The sequence below is a fragment of the Hyla sarda genome, chromosome 1 (assembly GCF_029499605.1).
Source record: "Hyla sarda isolate aHylSar1 chromosome 1, aHylSar1.hap1, whole genome shotgun sequence".
In the NCBI taxonomy this organism is placed as follows: Eukaryota; Metazoa; Chordata; class Amphibia; order Anura; family Hylidae; genus Hyla; species Hyla sarda.
The window spans coordinates 171970868-171994276 of record NC_079189.1 but is presented as its reverse complement, the minus strand read 5'-3'; the positions used below and the strand labels follow the sequence as shown (position 1 = coordinate 171994276).

The 23409-nt window shown below is 41.0% G+C and overlaps 1 protein-coding gene across 5 annotated transcripts in view; it reads left to right on the top strand.

The window, feature by feature from the left end:
• Positions 1-23409, top strand: part of AFG2A (AFG2 AAA ATPase homolog A) — a 436735-nt gene that overhangs the window by 184835 nt on the left and 228491 nt on the right. The window contains exon 15 of one of the 5 annotated variants that reach the window (XM_056563848.1): positions 4153-4225. The exons of the other annotated variants lie outside the window; for them this stretch is intronic. Coding sequence (XP_056419823.1) covers positions 4153-4224 — 72 coding nt within the window. The 3' untranslated portion in view covers position 4225. The remainder of the gene's footprint in view (positions 1-4152; positions 4226-23409) is intronic. 5 annotated transcript variants of the gene reach the window in all.

Genomic DNA, 23409 nt, shown 5'->3' with positions numbered 1-23409 from the left:
GCAACAAATCAGATTGCTTCTTTTATTTTTACAAAAGCCTTAAAATGGGTTATCCACCATACGGTGACTTTAGTACATACCTGCCAGACAGTAATAGACATGCCTAGAAAGGATTCATGCTTGTCTTGGGGCTAAATGGCTATGGTGTGAGTTTACCATAAAGCTGAGGCTATATTTTTGTGAACTGGCTATTTCCTGTTGGAGTTTTTTCCCCTTAAACTACAAATACACACCTGTGATCTCTTCAATGTAATAGACCAATATTTTTCACAACAGGGTGCCTCCAGCTGTTGCAAAACAATGATCTTCCTTCCACCCAGCGGTCTCTCCACTTATTGAAGCAAAGACAGGCTCCCTCTGATCATCTGACTAGTGAGGTAATGTCTCAAGCTGCACTGCAACCTGGGAAAACTTGAGACGACACTTGTTTTGTATGCTGTTAAAAATAAACCTTGGGGCAAAAATCACAGAAGAATTGCAAGACCACCATGAAACATAGGTACAGACACTGTAGTATGAACTACACTGACATTACAGCCCCTGTAGCATAGTCAAAAAAAAAATCCCAGAATACTCCTTAAACTAATTAAAGAAGCAATCTGATTGGTTGCTATGGGCAGCTGCACCACTTTTTCTTTAAATATGTTTAAATAAATCTTCCCCTAACTGTGCAACAGTGTATATGCCTCTTTCTCTTCTGCTACATTTTCATAAATTAAAACATTTATCATTTTTTTTAATTCAGTAACTCAAACTCTGAAATGTTATAATATAAATTGTGATAAGGTGGCAAGGAAAGTGTGTATTTCCTTGACTCGCCCTGAATAAACTGCCACCTGCTGCTTAATTAATGAGGCATCAGGGAAGGGAGGTGTTTATATAAGATTGAGACTCAGTGTAAACTAGGCTCTCCCTGGGAAACAGCATGTCTCTGTAGAGGGAGACACTTGGGCCCTGTTGAGGAAGCACACAGCTGGAGCTGTGAGTGGCCCAAGTGACCGTGTGAACTGTGAGTAAAACAGGTTTCAGGTGCACATGTTATGCTGGCTGAGGGTAGCTCACCAGTAAGTAGTCAGGGCATGCTTACATGTGTAGTCACTGACCAGACGGTCTAGGACTTTGTTTTGTCCCTGAGTTATGTTTTACCTGCAACCTGTGTAAATAAAGCTGGCAAGGAGTCAGACTTGTGTTATTGCGAGGAAACGTGTCCTGCGGCAATTGACCAGGACGATCCCAGAGCTATCCCCGAGGATGGTTCTCTTGATTGGTGCTGTATCCTGGAATGGGGACTATGCATTGAATCCAGCATTGACAAGCTGGTGGATATTGTGCACTACATTTGGACTAATATATATACATATACAGTCATGGCCGTAAATGTTGGTACCCCTGAAATTTTTCTAGGATTAATTATGTATTTCTCACAGAAAAGGATTACAGTAACGCGTTTTGCTATACACACGCTTATTCCCTTTGTGTGTGTTGGAACTAAACCAAAAAAGGCAGGAAAAAAAGAAAATTGGACATAATGTCACACCAAACTCCAAAAATGGGCTGGACAAAATTATTGGCACCCTTAACTTAATATTTGGTTGCACACCCTTTGGAAAAAATAACTTAAATCAGTGGCTTCCTATAACCATGAATAAGCTTCTTACGCCTCTCAGCCTGAATGTTGGACCACTCTTCCTTTGCAAAGTGCTCCAGGTCTCTCTCATTGGAAGGGCACCTTTTCCCAACAGCAATTTTAAGATCCCCCCACATGTGTTCAATGGGATTTAGATCTGGACTCATTGCCGTCCACTTCAGAACTCTCCAGCGCTTTGTTGTCATCTATTTCTGGGTGCTTTTTGATGTATGTTTGGGGTCATTGTCCTGCTGGAAGACCCAAGATCTCGGACACAAACCCAGCTTTCTGACACTGCGCTGTACAGTGTGACCCAAAATCCTCAGATTTCATGAAGCCTTGCACACATCCAAGGCACCCAGTGGCAGAGGCAGCAAAACAGCCCCAAAACATCATTGAACATCCACCATATTTCACTGTAGGTACTGTGTTCTTGTCTTTATAGGCCTCATTCCATTTTCGGTAACAGTAGAATGATGTGCTTTACCAAAAAGCTCTATCTTGGTCTCATCTGTCAACAAGACATTTTTCCAGAAGTATTTTGGCTTACTCAAGTTCATTTTAGCAAAATGTAGTCTTGCATTTTTATATCTGTGTCAGCAGTGGGGTCCTCCTGGTTCTCCTGCCATAGTATTTCTTTTCATTTAAATGTTGATGGATAGTTCGCGCTGACACTGATGCTCCCTGAGCCTGCAGGACAGCTTGAATATCTTTGGAACTTGTTTGGGGCTGCTTATCCACCATCTGGGTTATCCTGCGTTGACACCTTTCATAATTTTTTCTCTTCCGTCCACGCCCAGGGAGATTAGCTCTCCAGTGCCATGGGTTGCAAACTTCTTGATAATGTTGCGCACTGTGAACAAAGGCAAATCTAGATCTCTGGAGATGGACTTGTAACCTTGAGATTGTTGATATTTTTCCACAATTTTGGTTTTCAAGTCCTCAGACAGTTCTCTTCTCCTCTTTCTTTTGTCCATGCTTTGTGTGACACACACAGACACACAATGCAAAGACGAAGTGAACTTCTCTCCTTTTTATCTGCTTTCAGGTGTGATTTTTATATTGCCCACACCTGTTACTTGCCCCAGGTGAGTTTAAAGGAGCGACACATGTTTGAAACAATCTTATTTTTCCACAATTTAGATAGGGTGCCAATAATTTTGTCCAGCCCCTTTTTGTAGTTTGGTGTGACATTATGTCCAATTTGCTTTTTTTCTCTCCCTTTTTTGGTTTAATTCCAATACACACAAAGGGAATAAACATGTGTTACTGCAATCCTTTTCTGTGAGAAATACTTCATTTTCTTGAAAAATTTCAGGGGTGCCAAAATTTACGGCCATGACTGTATATTTGTTAACTATCTATTATCGAATAAATGAATTGGGCAGTTAACATACCCTTACTATCCTGCACCCTGTCCTGTATTTAACGGTAGGGCATGAAGTACACTGTGCATTATCCTACGAGCAAACACACAGGGCTACCCGATGGCAGGCCTGTGTGCACCATAAGGTTTGGAGGCAGACCCAAAGCGCTGACATAACTGTGATGTGCGTGCTTCGTATACGCTATGTGTGACCCTGCTCTAAAACTGTATTTTATACTAAGTTTAATATAAAATGCACTAGGAGAGAGTGGGGGATGGGCACTACAACATGAATCTATAACAAACTCCAAGCAAGCACTTAAATATGTCCTGGTGAAGTGGTGTTATGGGGTGCAAGAAACTAGCAGGATTAGGCAATTCCGCAACAGTAGAACATATACAGAAAAAGGAATGTGTCTGCACTCACCATATTTTTCGAATTCAGTTAAGCGAACAGAGTAGAAACACATATTACCTACTCTGTTCGCTGATACTTTGCCGTAATAAAGCATGAACTGAATTAGAAAAATATGGTGAGTGCAGACACATTCTTTTTTCTTTATATGTTCTACTGTTATTATAAAATGCATCAATATATTTGTCAAAAGGGTTAATGTATCCAGTCAGCTTGAAATGGATGCCATTATTTTGCTGATTTAAATTTTTTTTTTACAGTTGTTGGCATTGCTGGCAGATTTCTAGATTTGTATTGCTTGCATAAGTCAGTGAGCAATTCACATTGCTGTGAACACCTGTATGTCACCAGCATCCTTTGTCAGTCAGCAAGAACATTTCTATGACAGCTTCTATAAATGGTCAATTATGGTTAATTATTCAGTATAACTGAAGTAACTGAAAGGGGTACTCTGCCCCCTGCAATCTCCAGCCTGGCACCCTGGGGTTCTGAATATTTATGTTCAGAACGTTGGCTGTGCTAGGCTTTGGGTTGCCTTGATCGTCACACACCCCCTCCATTCATGTCTATGGGAGGGGGCATAATGGCTGTGGTCGCTTGTATTCCGGCAAGGAGCGGAGTTCACTCCATGCAGCAGATTACTGGGGTGCAGGCCCGGAGATCGCAGGGGGTCCTATCGACCCCCCCCCCCCCCCCCCCCCAAACCAATATGTCTCACTGACGCTCAGCAAACTGGCGTTTCAGGCACCAGAACCAGGAAGAGGATCGTACCAGAGGCCTGGGGCAGGATACAGCAGGCACCAGGGGAGCATATGAGGTAAAATGTTTTTTTTTTGTTGTTGTTTTTTTAAGGCTTTGAGCCAAGACATATTGGTTAAAAAATAAGAAAACAAATAAACATTTTTGCTGGAGTAGTGGACCTGTCTGCAGGGAAACAGGTATGTAAATAAACCTATGGTTTATCAGGATTCTGGGCATACCTTTGTTATTTCAATAGGACTTTTAAAGGACCTAATGAGCCATGATGTTTCCTTGCTGACAGGTCTGCTTCAAAGATATTGAAGCAAAATAAAGCATGTTTCTCAAACAGAGTTTCATTTCACATTGTTTTTGTCACCCTGTTTGACTTATTCACCTTGAGTAGCCTTGTTTTGTTAGTCATAGAAGTGCAGAGAATCAGATCAGTTTTCCGGTGTTAGAATATTGTATATGACAGCCTTATTTGATCCTCTTAGACTATGTTCAGACAGGCGAATGTCCGCACTGAAAATTTATGTGTGGACATTCCCCTGACAGAGTACCGTCAGAGTACTGTCAGAACATGCCGGTTCTAGGACTGTTTGGAAATGCGTACGGAGATTCCATTGTCTGAACATAGCCTTAAGAATGGCTTAAAGTGTACCTGAACTTTAAGATATCTTTTCAAAAGAAGCTTTCAAATGTGTACATGAGCACTATTTATGACCATCATTCAACTTGTATATGGCATTTTTTACCAGCTTTCCACTCTACAGACCCTGTGAGCTAGATTTAACAATCTGTCAGAGTTACAAACTGGTGTGATTGATTGCTATGAGCAAAAACCACACCAGTTTTGTCTCCAACACACTGATAAATCTGGGTCATAGGGTCTGCAGAGGGGAAATGCCATATATGAGTTATATAATGGGCAGAAATAGTGCTTATGTACACATATGATATATATCATATGTAAAGCACAGTGGACAACATTTATCATTGTCTTTAGACTGTTTTTTGTGTCTAGAAAAGGTGCAAAAAAGGAGCAAGCAGGGTCTATCTAGTGAATTTAGTTAAAGGAGAACTTCGGCAAAAATTTAGTTATCCTCTATTCACAGGATAGGGGGTAAGTAGCTGAGCACGGGGGTTCTGACAGTTTGGACTATCCCAGCGTTTACCAGGATGACACACACTTGATTCATTTCTATGGGAGTGCCAAAAAGACCCGAGTACAGGACTTGGGCATCATGGGCTCTCCCATAGAAATGAATGGAGCGCAAGCTGTATACTGGCTCTGCAGCTTGGGGGGGAAAGCAGTCACCAGCCATGATAGTGGAGCTACAAGGAAATAGCAGAAGGTGAGATAAAGTGCTTGTAATTTTTGTAGGCATCCTGGGGACAATAACAAATTAACTGTTTCCACTGGATAACCCCTTTAATCCTCTTTACCCACCCCTCTCCATAAAATTGTATGGGCAGCTGTAACATTGATCCTTCAGTGAGCTCATACTTTATGAGATTGATTTTAGTATTTGATGAGTTTGGGGGAAGAGAAAGAAGCCTGATAAGTGGAAAAAATGCCTTTTTTCCCTATAATAATAGGTTAGGGTCACTGCAGGAGGAAAACAAAATGAAAAGTGGTATATATGCGAGAGAGTCAAAAATAAAAGGCATTATTTTTATTGTATGATAGTAAGAACAAAGAGAAGCTAGCAAAATTCTACAAGTGTACATTGTTGATACTCTGATCTTGCACAGTGCAGGGCTTGGTCTTTAGTGGAGTGACAGCCATGAGGGCAGAAAAATGGACCCTCCATTGTGAGATTGCACCATCAAAGAATGCTCTTTCTTTAAAAGGTGTGAAACCTGTGAAAAGTCACCATTGGCTCAATATGGAAATAGCACATGAATCAATAAAAGGTTTAAGTGGGTAGAAAGGTTTAAAGTGGGAAAAACAAGTGTAACTGATAAAGATCGTTCTGATCACCCATCAACAGGGTAAATGCCTCGATTAGAGAAGACCGACATAACTGTGTCTAAGTTGTTTGCACGTTTGGGTATCCTCTTTGTCTCCGCTCTTTCCATACATAATACATGATAGCTAGGGATACAAGAAAGTCTGCGAACAGTGGGTACCCCAACAGCTTTCTGATCTGCACAAGCAGCAGTGTGTGAAGGTCATGGGTTTATCACTATGACCCACAAAGCAAAAGGCAAAGCATGACGTGGCCCTTCGTCCGTAAAATTATTTTAATATTCTTTTGGGACACTAAGGGGCCTATTCTTGCTGTTTTCCAAGCACATCGGTATTACTGTGCATTGCTGTGAAATGAACCCACACCTGCAATTTTCAGCAAAAGGAGAGGAATGATGTCCAAAACAGTCTTCTTGTACCGTGACAATGCACATCCTCATACAGCAACAGAAGGGACAGCTTGGGTTCAGATGTCTTCCAAAGTCTTCCACAACCACCATACATCCCAGATCTGGCACCGAGTGATTGTCACATCTTCGGTCCACTAAAGGAGGCTTTGCACAGTCACCTGCTTTAGGATCAGCTAAAAATCATCTTTTTTGCAGGAAAAATAAGTTTTGTGCATTGAGAGAGAGAGCTCAGAGGGAGGCAGGTAGTGAAGCAACAGTGTACATCCTTGACTGAACACTCAGACCCCAACCTATCAAAATCAGTTTATTCCAACAGTCATATTACTGTCACTGAATCCAGCATATGTGTGTTCCCACATGATGGAACATATATGGTTTTGTCTTTCCATTTCCCTGTCAGCAGGTTCTAGGGGCTTTACTTATGTAGAACTTATTATAGTGCTCAAGAAAACAGAGGGCTTTTCCTTAAGTACAGCTAATAAATATTTCCCAGGTGTTCAACAGCGATTTTTTTTAACTGCTTGATTGTCAGAGCTTTAAAGAAGTGCAGTAAATCAGTGGCCCTAGCCTTCAGGCCCAGGTATCATAAAACAGGGTGGTGACAGCCGGAGTACACTGCCACTTTTTGGGGGAAGATTTATTGTTGTGAAAAGAGAGCTTGCCTTCTTAAAGTCCCCTCATATTGGAAATGATTCTGCTTCATTAGAGGGAAATGGAAGGCAAAATAAGCTGCTTTTATATGAAAGAACATATTGTAATTTACATAAGTAATATTTTAATATTTTGTTGTGATTGTATGCAAGAAAAGGAAGAAATCTGGTGTTAAGAACGGTTAGGAAAGCATAGCCATATAATACAATATCTAGTTGTAAGTATTGTGCAGCATTTATTAATTAATGGCTGCTACTATTTCATACTGTTATTTGTAGACCAAAAGGGAATTTGAGCTAAAAGACGGTGATATGGAACATTTAGATCTGGAGCCTACTGTTAGTTTCAAAAGGTACTTATTTAATTTTAGTATGTATCAAAACAATAAAGTAAGTAAAGACACAATGGCACAGTTTAGTCAATCTGATTTTTTGTCGCGGACAGCTACTAATCACAGCTCATTTTGAGTAATGAAAGCTGAGCTCTGATTGGTTGCTGTCTGTCTGAGACAAAAATCAGGCACATTATTGTCTCTGGTAGAATAATAAAACTGGGCCGATACGTACTTTTGTTAAATTGTTTGTTAAAGGAAAGAAAAATGGTGACTAAAAAGGATATGACATCATGAATGTCAACTGAAAGATTTGTATGGTGGCGTATAAGTCATGTAGCACATAACAGGAATTTCTCAGGCTTAGACAAGATTAATGTTACCAAACTGTCATTCTTGGAGAGAAGACAATAAAACAAGATTCACTTTCATTATAACTTAACATACAAGCATTTACCGTACAAACAGTTCTGAAAATATCCGGTTTGGGAAAAAGATATACTTACTAATCCCTCGTGTACCATCTTTGTTTTGCCCCATTGTCATTTGTTTCCACCATCTGTTTAACTGCATATTGACTGTTAGTCTCTACTGTGTAAGGAAGCAAGGGGGATTGTGGGAACCTGTGTGTCACAGTTCAGCGAGGAAACCAGGAAGTGATCAGATTCGTGGGGGTGGGGGTGTGGGTCATTTTACCAAAAGAAAAAGAAAAAAAAAAAGCAGCACATTAGTGCTCCTTTACATATATGTTTGTGCTACACATCTCATTCTACCAACTTTGCCTCATGGAAAAACCCATTTAATGGTATGTTCTGCAGTTGATTTTGTTGTTGGGAGGTGGGGGAAAGGGGAAGGGGTCTTGGCAACCAAACAGTCCAGAGTATGGTGATCTCAATATGGGCAGATTCTGAGGGCAAACACAAAAATGGTCATCATGGATAGAGGGGATTGTTGCCTCCCACAAATTGTTCCAAATACCATTTAGTGAGGCCAAAACAGTGGCCTCTCATATATGGTCAGCTTTAGGCCTGGCATGATTGAGCATGTTTTCACAAGTATGGAGGAAAGTTCTGACCATTCTGTCACCAAACCACTGTCTTGCTATACATATAAATATCCTTTAATATTATTTACAGCTCACAAATCATGCTCTGAACAGCCTAGTGGGGCCAATCTGACAGTATTTTACTGACAGTAATTAAGACCGTTTTTATGAATCCTAAGTGGTTATTTGGTGGACAGATAAGGAAGCCTTATATTCTTTATGCTGAAATCACACATGCAGTTTTTCTGTTGTTGTATTATCCCATTTTGAGCTAAACATAGGAATGTATTCAAAAAGTAGTAGTAGTATGAGGGCCCATTCACACTACGTATATGGGATTCTGCTGCACCATTCACACTACAGAATCGGAGATGAGCTGCAGTTATCTGATGCCACCACTATACAATGAATGGCGCAGGGCTTCTCTCTCCAATCACTGTATAGTACAGGGTGCCAAATAGCTGAGGGAAAAGGTGCCAGGTGTTGGCACCAAACCGATCAGTGATTCATGGTCTATCCTATGGATAGGCTATTAATCAAAAAGTACCAAAATCCCCCAGAAATGTTTGCACAATGCTGACAGCATCCTAAAGGTGTACTAAGACTACAGACATTGGGGTCATTGTTAGCCTCCTGGTAGTCCTACCAACCAACAGCACACCCAATTACATTGTAGGACATGCACTATTGTGTGACAGAACACGCCCCCTCACTCTGTAAACCATTTAACTACTGGGGTCAGCATTGACCATCTAAGGGTAAATGGCCGGGATCAAAGTTATCTCTGATCCTAGCAATTGCGGTGGTGATTTCTTGGGCACAGCTGCTGTACTTTTCTTTTGCATGCATTCCTCCATGACTTTAAAACTACTAAAAATCTGAATTGTATTTTTAGCAAAACATGCAAATTATTCAAAAGAGTAGAAAAATCAGTAGTGAAGAGTAAAACACCAATGATAGCAACATGTCATATATCAGATATATTTATAATTAAATGGGCACTGTCAGATACAAAATCTTATGATATGTTGTAAAGCATGCAAAACCAATAGATTTTGCAATTGCTTTCATTAGAAAATGTTCAGTATTTCATACTGAAAAAGCCAGTCAAACAACTGCCCCCCCTGCCTGCTTGGACACATACTAGTCCTGCTGTGTCCATGCATCATCACCTATGTCACGGATACACTTCCTTGATTGACAGCTGTGAGTGCAGGGCTCACAGCTGGAGGAAAAATCCTCCCACTGTCAGCTTGTGTCCCGCTACTGTCAGTGAGGACAAGCTGGGAGTTATAGTTTTACTAATGCTAGGGGAGATGTGAGCAGACAGCATACTGAGGGAGGGGGCGGAGACCTGCACAGTGAGGCCACGCCCCCTCCCTTTGAGAGGAATTCAGACTAGTGAGCTAAATTAAAAGTGTAATAAAAAAATTAAGTTAGGTGCTAGACACATAAAAATTACATGTACATGGTCAGGATTAGGTACTAAGTGATATATATATAAAAATATATATTTTTTTTGTTAAATCTGACGGGTACGCTTTAAGCTCTCTTTGTACAGAATAGTTACCAGTGGTGTGAATAAATGTTTGTTTCCTTTGCTACATTTTGCATATCTTTTTCTTTTCTTTTTTTTAAGTATTTCTGGGGTCTAATGGAAAGCTTTCAGCTAGATGGGTGTTTTACATGATGGACATCCTTATATCAATTTCTACTTTGCAGACAACGCCCTAGAGACAACAGACTGTGTAAAAAAAAAAAAAAAAAAAAATACTTGAGTTGGCCAAAAACACTCAATTTCAAAATAAACCTTCTTTTTTTTATATTTCAGGTCCTTATGTTGACAGGATCCTTCAGTACGGGTTACTGATACCTGGCCTTGTGTAAACTGTCATCTTTTTGTCTGTCCTTTAGCATAGGTTAATGTTACCTAGTGGAATCTTCTTACGTGTCTCATAGCTCACATGTAAAAGCTTGTATCAACCAATTTATATATTTTTTTGTTTTGTTCTAGTGAAAGTTTTAATGGCGGTAACCATCACATTATTATGGACATTGTGTGTTCCCTTTTCAATTTAATGGGGTACTCCAATGAAAAACATCGTATCCCATATCCAAAGAATAGGGGATAAGATGTCTGATTGCGGGGGTCCCACCGCCAGGGGACCCCCACCATCTCTGGCGCAGCACCCCGGTCATCCATGCACAGAGCGAACTCCGCTCTGTGCCGGATGACAGGCAACTACAGCCGCCGCACCCCCTCCATTCATGTCTATGGGAAGATGCATGATGGCTAGTAATTCCAAGCATCCATGTTCCGGACGCCGCCACTGCCGGCCTGGAGATCGTGGGGGTACCCAGATGCAGGACCCTCATGAACAGACATCTTAACCCCTATCCTTTGGTTGGGGATACGATTCTTTTCACCAGAGTACCCCTTTAAAGTTGTCTTATATGCTTATCACCTACTGTTGTCCCAGTTGTGCACCTGTTTGCCACTTTAATTGTTAATGGCTGGTAGGCCATATATAAGTGGGCATTACTAAACTCTGCCAGTCTTAGTTTCATAAGGAGACTTGCTGCCTTGGTGACCTTTTTGCAGGAAAAGGACTCCACTGTCAATGTGGGCTCATACTGTGCTTAACAGTGGCACTGGGACTGGCACAATATGATGTGCTAAGTGCGGCATCTTGGCATTGCTGTGTATGGAGGGACCAGTAGAAAATTTTAATTTGGGAGAGTGCAGAAAGTATCTGTGAGTAATTGGGCAATTGTGTATAGTGCCTAAAGACCCGCTGATGGTGTAGCAGTAGGCCATTGTGCAGGCGGTGTAAAGGGATAGAAGTGAATACTAAACAGTGACAAGCTGCAGATCTAAAATTGGTGAGTAAGAAGGACTTTTAGAGACTGTATGGTGATGTGCAGCTGACCAAAAAGGTTGCATTGCAGAGTAAGAATTAAAGGGGTACTCCAGTGGAAAAAAAAACATTTTTTTTTTTTTAAATCACCTGGTGCCAGAAAGTTAAACAGATTTGTAACTTCTATTAAAAAAAAATCTTAATCCTTCCAGTTCTTATCAGCTGCTGTATAATACAGAGAAGTTCTTTTCTTATTGAATTTCTTTTCTGTCTGTTCACGGTGCTCTCTGCTGACACCTCTGACCATGTCAGGAACTGACCAGAGCAGGAGCAAATCCCCATAGAAAACCTCTAATACTCTGGACAGTTCCTGACATGGACAGAGGTGTCAGCAGAGAGCACCATGGACAGACAGAAAAGAAATTCAAACAGAAAAGAACTTCCTTTGTATCGTACAGCAGCTTACAAGTACTGGATGGATTAAGATTTTTTAATAGAAGTAATTTACAAATCTGTTTAACTTTCTGGCATCAGTTTATTTAAAAAAAAAAAAAAAAATGTTTTCCACCAGAGTACCCCTTTAAGAAAGTTTATGCCACTGTTGGGAAAAAAAAGTTACTCTGTAAGGCTATGTTCATACTTTGGAATTTCCGCACTCAGTTCCGATTGGAATGTCCGCACAGAAATTCCACAGCAGCAGGGTCACATTGAATTCAACGGGATTCTGCTGCGCACACACAGAATTTCCGTGCCAGCTGTTTCCATCATGGAAATTTTGTGTTTGCAGAAAGAATAAACCTGTTCATTCTCTCTGTGGACATTCCAAGATGTGAACATAGCCTAACTACATCGCAAGTATCATCAAGGAAGTCACATTTTAGAAGCTAGTATTTCAAATGTTTACTGTGGTAATTAGTTCTAAACTAATTATATACATTAATATGCAAATTTTCTATTTGTGAAATATCTTTATTATTTTCTTTAGGGGTTCTCACTGTCCTTGCAGTTTTGCTGGTGGCTGTGGAAGTTCCTTGTTTAGATGGGGGTATTCCTTTAGGAGCATAAGAAACTTTCTACTTTTTCTCCCCCCTCCTTTGTCATATGGCCTGCACTAGAGTGTACCATGTCCCCAGTATAGGTGGAAAAAAAAAATTCATTTTGTGCCAATAGAGAAACATTAGTGTGCATCTTTTTCTTTTTATTGATGTAGTACTTTGTAGTGGGGGTTGTGTGCCTAGAAATACCTGTCCTCTGTAAATGCTGCCGATGTCCGGCTCCCTCTCACATGTTTTAGCTGCCGCTGCCTAGTTCAGCAAGGCAAGGGAGTGAGCAGAGCAGGGAGAAAATCCCACCCTCTGTCAGCAGATTCAACCATATTCCTTTTGTTAGGTCTGATTAAACTGGACGACCAGGATCGGTTGACAAAATGAGAGATAAAGACCCCTAGCAAACAAAATTGTATGCAATGCTTTAAACAATAGATAATTTTTTGAAGACACAAATTTTCATTTTTTCCTACTTGCCTTTAAAAAGAATTGTGGTTTAGCAGAATTATTTTGAAAAACAAAATAATAAAATAGGTCTGGACAAAAATGTTGGTCCCTGAACTTAATATTTTGTATTGCACAACCTTTTGAGACAGTCACTGCAATCCAGAGATTCTGCACTTGTCTCCAGGTATCTTGGTCCACTCCTTATAAGATACTGCTTTAGCTTGTCTGAAGTGGCCTCCTACGAGCCCTCATCTGAATCCTATTGAACGTCTGTGGAAGGAGCTGAAACATGTTGTCTGAAGAAGGCATCCTTCACACATGAGACAGCAGAAGCATGTTTATGAGAACTGAGAAGTTCGGGGTGCCACCATTTTTGTCCAGGTTAGTTTCATTATTTTGTTTTTCTAAATAATTATTTTGAACCACAATTCAAAAGCAATGTCTGATTTTCATCTGTTAATTTTCAGTAAATTCATTATTACTTTTGTCAGTTTCAAGTTACTTTAGGGAGCATTGTGGGTTTTTATGTCTTTAACGAAAGGGTATCAACAATTTTGTCCATGTTTACACCCTGTGCACGCTAAGGGATTTTGAAGCAATGTATAGCACAGCAACTGAACAGTGTTATCAGGGCTCTGCTTCTCTAGCCTGCGGAGGCAGAGCACCTTCGGTACACAGAGGTAGATAGGGAATCGCTGGCCGTCATATAGGATGATCGGGACCCTTGTGTATCCCGATCATCCCCCCCCCCAAAGGACCAACAGCAAGATTTCAACAACTTTAACTAATTTGATTGCCGCAGATGACAGGTTAATTGCGAGCTGATAGCAACTGGAACTTACTGGCTATGACACACGCTTAGCTTGTGAGCATGCTTCATACACCCTGACAGCGATTGGGGCGTAGGGTTAAAAGGAAAGAAGAAAAAAATGCAAACCGCAAAAAATAAATTAGTAAATAGAAAAAAAAAATTCATGATTATATCTAATTAAGGGCCCATTTAGGCAGGTCGATGGTCTGGTGGAAACGAATGCCAGTGAGTGCTTGTCTTCAGAGCCTTCAGGACCATATTTTTTTTTCTTTATTTTAAAGCGCAACTGTCATGGATATTGTACCCCCCAGACTAATAACATCATAGTATAGATGATGACACTTGTAATGCAGCTATACTTTTGGCTGCTCTTTATCACACTTTATCAGCAGGAAAATAGTTTTATTGTGCGGTCAGCAACTGTCGGACAGGCGTTGCCGGGGATCGTAATGCCCCACCTCCGCCACGTCTTTCTCCTTTTAGTCAGCGCAGGGATCACTGTGTGATTGACACACAGATCCCCACCCCCGATGTCACATATTATGTGCACCTTTATGATATACAGTGCCCGTACTCCTTTCTTCTCCTGGTGCCGGAGACGCGCTGCTTCTGCTTTCACTAGAGTCAGAGAGAAAGAGCTCACTCCCGTTGTCTGCCACGAGCTCAGTGCGCCTGTGCAGTGCTAGAGGCAGGGAGCGAGCTCTCTGCCCCTAGTGAAAGCAGAAGCAGTGCGTCTCCGGCACCAGGAGAAGAAAGAAGGGGAGTACGGGCACTGTATATCATAAAGGTGCACATAATATGTATAGGCTCAGTGGAGTCACGCCTGACCGCACATCATGGATATCGGGGGTGGGGACCTGTGTGTCAATCACACATTGATCCCTGCGCTCACTTACAGGGGATAGACGTGGCGGAGGTGGGGCATTACGATCCCCGGCCACGCCTGTCCGACAGTTGCTGACCGCACAATAAAACTATTTTCTTGCTGATAAAGTGTGATAAAGAGCAGCCAAAAGTATAGCAGCATTACAAGTGTCAGCCTCTATACTATCATGGTATTAGTCTGGGGGGTACAATATCCATGACAGTTGCGCTTTAAGTTCAGAATGTTGTAGTAATAGTAGTAGTCTAAATTGTACTCACATTCTGATATAAAAAAAAACTAAGGAAAAGTAAATTTTACTACACCATGGGGGGAGATTTATCAAAACCTGTCCAGAGGAAAACTTGCTGAGTTGCCCATATCAACCAATCAGATCACTTCTTTCCTTTTACAGAGACCTTGTTAAAAATGAAAGAAGTGATCTGATTGGTTGCTATCGGCAACTCAGCAACTTTTTCTCTGGACAGGTTTTGATAAATCCCCCCCTTATATGATTATGAACTGTCCTATTTACAATACAACTCCAGCATTGGTACCAAAACATGTTCTGACTATTGGTCTGTTATTAATCTGTCTCATAATAATGTACCTTATAATGAATATTTACCCCCTTCAACCAAGTTTGTAGACCATGTAGCCCTTTACTGAACCTATTATAAGCTGTCTTGTGAAGAGTTCTCTTCCCTTGCTATACTCCACAGATAGATGTGATCAGTCAGATCACTCTGTCCTTACCCAAAGCATTGAGTTGGTGAGGATGACTATGTGCATTCTTTAACAAAAAGAAGAAAAAAAACACTTTTACATATCTTATACTTAACCCCTTCATGACCCAGATAGTTTTGGCCTTTATGACCCAGTCCGTTTTTTCAAATCTGACATGGGTCTCTTTAAGTGGTAATAACTTTGGACTGCTTTTACCTGGCAAAGTGATTCAGACAGTTTTTTCGAGACATATTGTACTTTATATTAGTGGTAAATTTTTGTTGATACATGAAGCGATTTTTGTGAAAAAAAAGTTTAATTTCTCTATGTTTGAAACTCTCTACTTGTAAGAAATAGATATGCCAAATAAATTTAGTTATTAATTCACATCCACAACATGTCTACCTTATGCTAGCATCATTTGTTAAACATTCTTTTACTTTTTTACAACATTAGAAGGCTTATAATAATATGAGCATTTTTTTATATTTTCGAAAGTTCAAAATCACATTTTTTTTTAGGGGCCACTTGAATTCAGAATATATATATATATATATATATATATAACATTTATTTTTTTATCTTTATTTTTTTTACTTCTGTACAACAGCTCCCCCTAGTGTCTGCCCTGCCAAGCACAAGATGCAGTAGCAGGTTTAGGACAATAGGAGGAGCTGTTGTACAACTAAACAGCTCTTTAACAAAAAAATTACTGCACTCGCTTCACCCGGAAGTGAAGCATGCAGGAGGGCACAGTTTCGGGAGCTCGGGACAAGTAAGGAACATCAGGGAAGGGGACAGGACACTGGGGACACTAAGCAGAGCAGTGTGTGTGTGTCCCGATCCCTGTGATCGGGATACACACACACTGCTCTGCTCAGGATTTTCATTGCGAAACGCTGCCATCGGATAGTCAGATTTGACTAGCTGATAGTAGCGATTGCGGTGAGGGGGGGGGGGGGGAACGAAACCCCCCCTAGGTCCCGAGGCAAGATGGCTGGCTATTAGTGATAGCCACCATCTTACAAGGCGTGGGAAGAGTAGCGAGTAGTGGCCAGTATCTGCATGACGTACATGTACGTCATAGGTAGGGAAAACCTTCCCAGTCATGACATACATGTATGTCATCGGTCGGGAAGGGGTTAATATTCTTTCTGGATATATTTAAGATATGAAGCAAAAATAAATGATATTGGGTGAAGCAGATATGTGCCTCATTACTTTGTTCAGTAGATATATCTTCTGTTCGTGTGGCCACCCATTGAAAAACCAAGAAGAATCATCTCAAAGTGTTTGACTAATCAGTATAATGTTTTGGTTGCTTGGCCAGCACTTGGTGGCACTCCATGCCCTTACAAGTCAGGAGATGATTTCTTTTTTTCTTTCTTCTAGAAGTTGCGTGCACAGAGTAGCCCACTGTGTTATTTCAAACAACGTCTACAATCATAATAATCACCCATTTCCGAAAAGCTGTGGAGAATGTTACGAATGTACACAATTCAGAACAGAAAGTCAGGGGGGAAGGGGGGGGGGGGGGGATAGGGAGGAAGCAGGAACACATAATACAAAGCTTTATCAGATTAAGTTCCCCTATCTTCTTCTCTCTCTTCCATATTGCTGGCTTAAATTATCAGTTTATTTTTACTTGCGGAAAATGGTTGTATGTTGTTGAACTCAGCAAACTGTAAACCCTTGCTACCTCATACATTCTTATCAGACTATTTTTATGCATAGTCTTTGGTCTTACTCAGCATATAGAAAACAAACTTACATTATTTTATGTATGACTAGGGCTTTTTAACCCCTTAAGGACGCAGCTCATTTTCACCTTAAGGACTGAGCCCTTTTTTGCAATTCTGACCACTGTCACTTTAAGCATTAATAACTCTGGGATACTTTTACCAAATATTCTGATTCCGAGATAGTTTTTTCGTGACATATTCTACTTTATTTTAGTGGTAAATTTTCGTCCTACTTGCATCCTTTCTTGGTGAAAAATCCCAAAATTTCATGAAAATTTAGCATTTTTCTAGCTTTGAAACTCTGCTTGTAAGGAAAATTGATATTCCAGATGTTACAGAACTACAACTCCCAGCATGCCTGGGCAGTCTAAGCATGCTGAGAGTTGTAGTTTTGCAACATCTGGAGGGCTACCATTTGGGCACCACTGTAATAGTGGTCTCCAAACCGTGACCCTCCAGATGTTGCAAAACTATATCTCCCAGCATGCCCAGACAGCCTTTGGCTCTCTGGGCATGCTGGGAGTTGCAGTTTGGCAACCATTAGGAAGGCAGCAGTAAAGCTCGCTTTACTGCCACCTCCCTTGATGCTCCACGCCGTCGCCTCCCTACCTGCGCCGCTCATCTCCTCTGATGCCACCGATGATCGGCGGTCCCCACCGCATCTTCTTTACAGGTACCAGCCGCCATCTTCTCCCCCCATTCTGCCGACATCCAAGGGTGGGCAGAGCGGGGGGTTTCCATGGCAACCCCCTGTCTTCAACTGCCATTGGTCAGTACTCAGTGCTGACTAATGGCAGGGGATAGGAGGAGGTTGCAGCACTGCAACCTCGCTCCTATCCCATAGGATGATCGGGGCTGTCACTGACTGCTCCGATCATCCCTATTTTCCGGGCGATCAGGTCACCAGAGACCAGATCAGCCCGGAATAGCAGAAAATCGCATGTCTGAATTGACATTCGATTTCCTGCGATCGCCAACATGGGGGGGATCTCAGGACCCCCCTCGGCGATGTGCAGGGATGCCTGCTGAATGATTTCAGCAGGCATCCCGGTCCGGTCTCCAATTGGCTAGCGGCGGGGACCGGAATTCCCACAGGCGTATCCATACGCCCTATGTCCATAAGGCCTCGGGATGCAGGGCGTATGCATACGCCCTGCGTCCTGAACAGGTTAAATGAATTTAGACATTGCTGTTTAATACTAGGAATGTCAATGGTTTTTAATAGAGTAGTGAATCTGATTTATCATGACCTTTCCACAACTCACTGAAGACAGTCGTAGCCATAATTATTAGTGATCTTTCTATAAACAGTTTTTGTTAATGCACGTTTTTAGTTCTGTAATACCTATGGTGGACACATATTTAAGATGTCAGCCAAATGCTTGTCCTTACCAACATGCATCTTACCCTTAAAGGAGCAATGCGGTGGAAAACTTTTACCTTCCCCTGTGCCCTGGCTGCAAAAACAAACAAACAAAAACTTTAGCTCACCTTCGTACGTTCCCCTGTTGCTCTGCTATCGGCATCCTGTTCCTCCGGCGCTGGTCGGGTCCCTGCTTCTTAGGCCCAAAACGTCACATTGTGGTCAGCGTATTGCCGCCCGCACGTTTTTGGAAAACTGACACTGTAGTTTTTGAGCCAAAGTCAGAAGTGTAAGTCCTTCCTTTATATGTCATATTCCTTTTGAATACACTTCTGGCTTTGGCTCAAAAACTCCAGTGGCAGTTTTCCAAAAACTGCCAGAAAAAAAAAAAGGAAACTTAGCCTTAAGCATCCATAAAATATTCACATACCAGCACTACACTATTTCTCTTCAAAGCTTAAAGGGGTTATCCAGGAAAAAACTTTTTTTTATATATCAACTGGCTCCAGAAAGTTAAACAGATTTGTAAATTACTTCTATTAAAAAATCTTAATCCTTTCAGTACTTATGAGCTTCTGAAGTTAAGGTTGTTCTTTTCTGTCTAAGTCCTCTCTGATGACACCTGTCTCGGGGAACGCCCAGTTTAGAAGCAAATCCCCATAGCAAACCTCTTCTAAACTGGGTGTTTCCCAAGACAGGTGTCATCAGAGAGCACTTAGACAGAAAAGAACAACCTTAACTTCAGAAGCTCATAAGTACTGAAAGGATTAAGATTTTTTAATAGAAGTAATTTACAAATCTGTTTAACTTTCTGGAGCCAGTTGATATATATAAAAACGTTTTTTTCTTGGAATACCCGATTAATCACATTGTAGACCTTATATAAGTGATTGTAGAATGGTTATATCCGGTGACTCACACAGTGATCCCTTCTCTTTGGAGTCATTCATTCTTATAAGGTGTTGTTTTCTGCCCCCTTAGTGTACCACATAAGAACACTGCATTACTTAGTTTCCACCTTAGTACTAGTGGCCCGGTTAATATCCAACATTGCTTAGTGATAATCCTTCTTAGTGCCACCACTCAGGTATGGTGTCCTCCTAGTGAGCCCACTCCATAGTGTCCCCTTAGTTCTTTAACCTAATGATAATGTTCCTAAGTTCTCTCCACTCAGAAATAGTGCTCTGTTCCTCCCACTCAATAATTGTGCCTTCTCAGTGCTGCCACTCGCATCCTTTTAATGCCATTATTCAATAGTAATGTCCCTTAGTGTTCCCCTCTCAGCAATAATGCTTATTAGTGTTGGTACCCCTCTTTTGTGCTTTCACAAAAGTATTGGTGCCCTCCCTATTCAGCAATGTTGCTTTTTTGTGCAGTCACTTAGTAATAATGCCTCATGGTGCCCCCGTTCGTTAACTCTTTAAGGACTCAGCCCATTTTGGCCTTAAGGACACAGCCAATATAACTCTTTTATATTTCCATTCACAGACCCATGAGGGCTTGTTTTTTGCGTGACCAGTGGTACATTGTAATGGCATCACTTATTTTATCCTAAAATGTATGGTAAACCCCTCAAAATATTCATTTTCACGCTGGACACTTTACGGTAAAAATTACATGTTTCCTTTATTTTGTGGGTCAATACCGTTTAAATGATACCCATGGTTACTTTCTTTTCTATTACTGTACTGCTTTTACAAAATCTCAAACTTTTTTTTAAAACAAAATCAGTATGTTTAAAATTGCCCTATTTTGACCACCTCTAACACTCCATATAGAGGTATGTGTGATTTTTAGTACCACTTTAATACCGTTCACCATACGGATCATTAACATTATATTTTTATATTTCGGACATTTATGCAAGCGGCAATACCAAATATGTTTATTATTTATAATTTGTTATGCTTTTCGGACTAAAATGGGGAAAAGGGGTGATTTAAACCTTTATTGGGGGAGAAGCTTTTTAAAAAAATTGTAACTTTTTTTGCACGAAGTTACTCGCTGCAGCTCTGTATATTTACGGTGCATGTCCTTAAGGGGTTAAAGAAGTTATCCAGGAATAGAAAAACAGCTCATTTCTTCCAAAAACAGTACCAGACCTGTCCTCAGGTTGTATGTGGTATTACATCTTGGCTCCATTCACTTCAATAGAACCGAGCTGCAATACCACATATATCCTAAGGGAAAGGCATAGTTTTTGTTAGAAAATACCTCTGTTTTTCTATTTCTGGATAACCCCTTTACTAGTGCCCTTACTCAATAATAGTGTCCCCTTAGGCCCCCTTATAAAAATATTGCTCTCCAGCTAGTAATTGTTTCCCATAGTGCACACACTCAGTATTGGTACCCTCACAGTGTTCCCACACAGTATAACAAGACCACAGTGACCTTACTTTTTATCAATTCCTTACATAGTGTTAATGCCCCCATAGTGCCGCTACTCACTAATACCCTCCTTTTTTAGTGGTCTCTAGTGTTTGGCCAAATTATATAAACAGATTTATGTTCACCTAGTCCCTATCCCATGATACACAGAACTGCTGTTTCTCTTGAGCTTTGTAGACTTTGTGATGGGATGGGATCCCTGAACAGATGTGATGACCTCTTTGTATGTTGCTGTCTTTGTATGTTGCTGTCTTATAAGCTGCAGGACTAAGGCCCCATTCACACTATAAAGTTGTTCTGTTAAAAGATCCGTTATAAACATCCATTAGAAAAGCCTTAAAAATGGATGTTAAATGTCCGTTACAAAATCCCATTCAAGTCTTTGGGATTTTTTGATTATCCCTTATGACCCGTTATAGCCCGTCATGAATAACGGACGATATTTGTGACTGAAGTAAAAACAACGCATGCACTAATTTTTCTTCCGTCACAAGAAACGGGTAAATTAACGGCCGTTATTTTTAGCATTGAAGTCTATGGCAAACGGATGAGCCTTTATGTCATCCGTTTGCACCTGGTTTATAATATCCCGTCGTTGATTCTGAGCATGCTCAAAAGAGGGGACATCAGCAGACTCCTGCAGTGCTGAGGGACTACTTCTACTCCCATCATGGAACAGACTTGTTTCCATGATGGGAGTAGTAATTCCCCGGCTGCGGGAGTCTGCCGGTGGCTGGGGTTGTAGTACAGGGACTGAGGGATTGATCCCACCGGGTCCCACTTTTGAAACCCCATGCGATCAGAAGTTATTAAGCAGGGGAGCTGGAATGTATTGTGTTTTTTTACTTTCATTTTTAAATCCCCCACGGGGAGCCCTGAATGGCCGTTACAGAGGAGCGATTCAGGGCTCCCGGCAGGGTTTTAAAAATGAACATTGAGAGTGGCAGCGGGGGCCATATGTATATTAAAAGCGCTGTGGGGGGCAAGATATGTAGCATTGCAGCGCATTTATAATATGCCCCCCGCAGCGCATTAATAAAGATAAGCCCCCCGCCACCGCAGATATATAATATACACCCCCCACCGGCACATTTATAATGTGTTCCCATTGTGTTCACATTAACTAAGATATGAGCCCCCCTGCCGGTGCATTTATAATGTGCCCCCCCCCGCCGGCGCATTTGGAATGTGCCCTCCCACCAGCACATTTATAATGAGTCCCCCAATGGCGCATTTTTCATATTATGCCACCGCAGCGCTATATGTGAAAAGTATTTCTATCAGCAGCCGGCCGGCCCAATTATGCTGATACAATACTTTTCATACATATCGCTGCGGTGACATATGTATATAGAAGCACTGGGGGGGGGAAGACATATAGCGTTATCTGCCCCCCACAGCGCATCTATATATATATATATATATATATATATAATATATATATATATATATATATCACTGCAGCGCTATATGTGAAAAGTATATCTATCAGCAGCCGGCCGAACCGATCATTTTCATTCATAGCGCTGCAGTGGCATATGTATATAGAAGTGCTGTGGGGGCAAATAACTCTATATGTCTGCCCCCCTCTCAGTGCTTCTATATACATATGTCACCGCAGCGCTATGTATGAAAAGTATTGTATCAGCATCATTGGGCCAGCCAGCTGCTGATAGAAATACTTTTCACATATAGCACTGCGGTGGCATAATGTGAGAATTGCGCTAGCGGGGGCACATTATAAATGTGCCGGCGGAGGGTACATTATAAATGCGCCGGCGGGGGGCACATTATAAATGAGCCGGCGGGTGGGGGGGGGGGTGGGGGTGGGGGTAATTATAAATTTGCCGATTGGGGGTATATATTTGATTAGTGGTGACTTCCCGCAACATGAGGTACATGTAACTGTAGCGCTGTGACAGTTTATTGAGCTTGCCTGTGCTGTACAGCCGGGCCTCCCTGAAGCCGGCAAGGGACCAATTGCAGTGGTTGGACCAATAGCTCTGTCAACACCTACTGTGTTACAGAAAAAAAATGGATGAAAATGAAAAATCTGCAAAAAAAATTACATTTTAAAATTCAGCCTCCACTTTGCTTTCATTTTGTGAAACGCCTAAAGGGTTAATAAACTTATTTAATGTAATTCTGACTACTTTATGGGGTGCAGTTTATAAAATGGGATGATTTATGGGGGTTTCTAACATACAGGTCCCTCAATTCCACTTCAGAACTGAACTGGTCCCTGAAAAATCTGATTTTGAAATTTTCTTGAATCTGGAAAATTGCTTGTAAACTTATAAAACTTCTAAGATTCTAAAAAAAAGGAAACGAATGTTTATCAAATGATGGGAACATAAAGTAGACATATTGCAGATGGGGAATTAATCATTCATTACGGGCGGTATAACTATTTATTGTACAAGCAGGAAATGTAAAGTCTAGAAAAAGTGTTTTTGCTCATTTTTCTTTTTTTTTCGCAGAATTTTAGATTTTTTTACGAAAAGTGCTAAGTATATCAATCAAAATGTACCACTAATGTAAAGTACTATATGTCACGAAATAACAATCTCAGAATCGTCTTTCATAAGTAAAAGCATTCCAAAGTTAT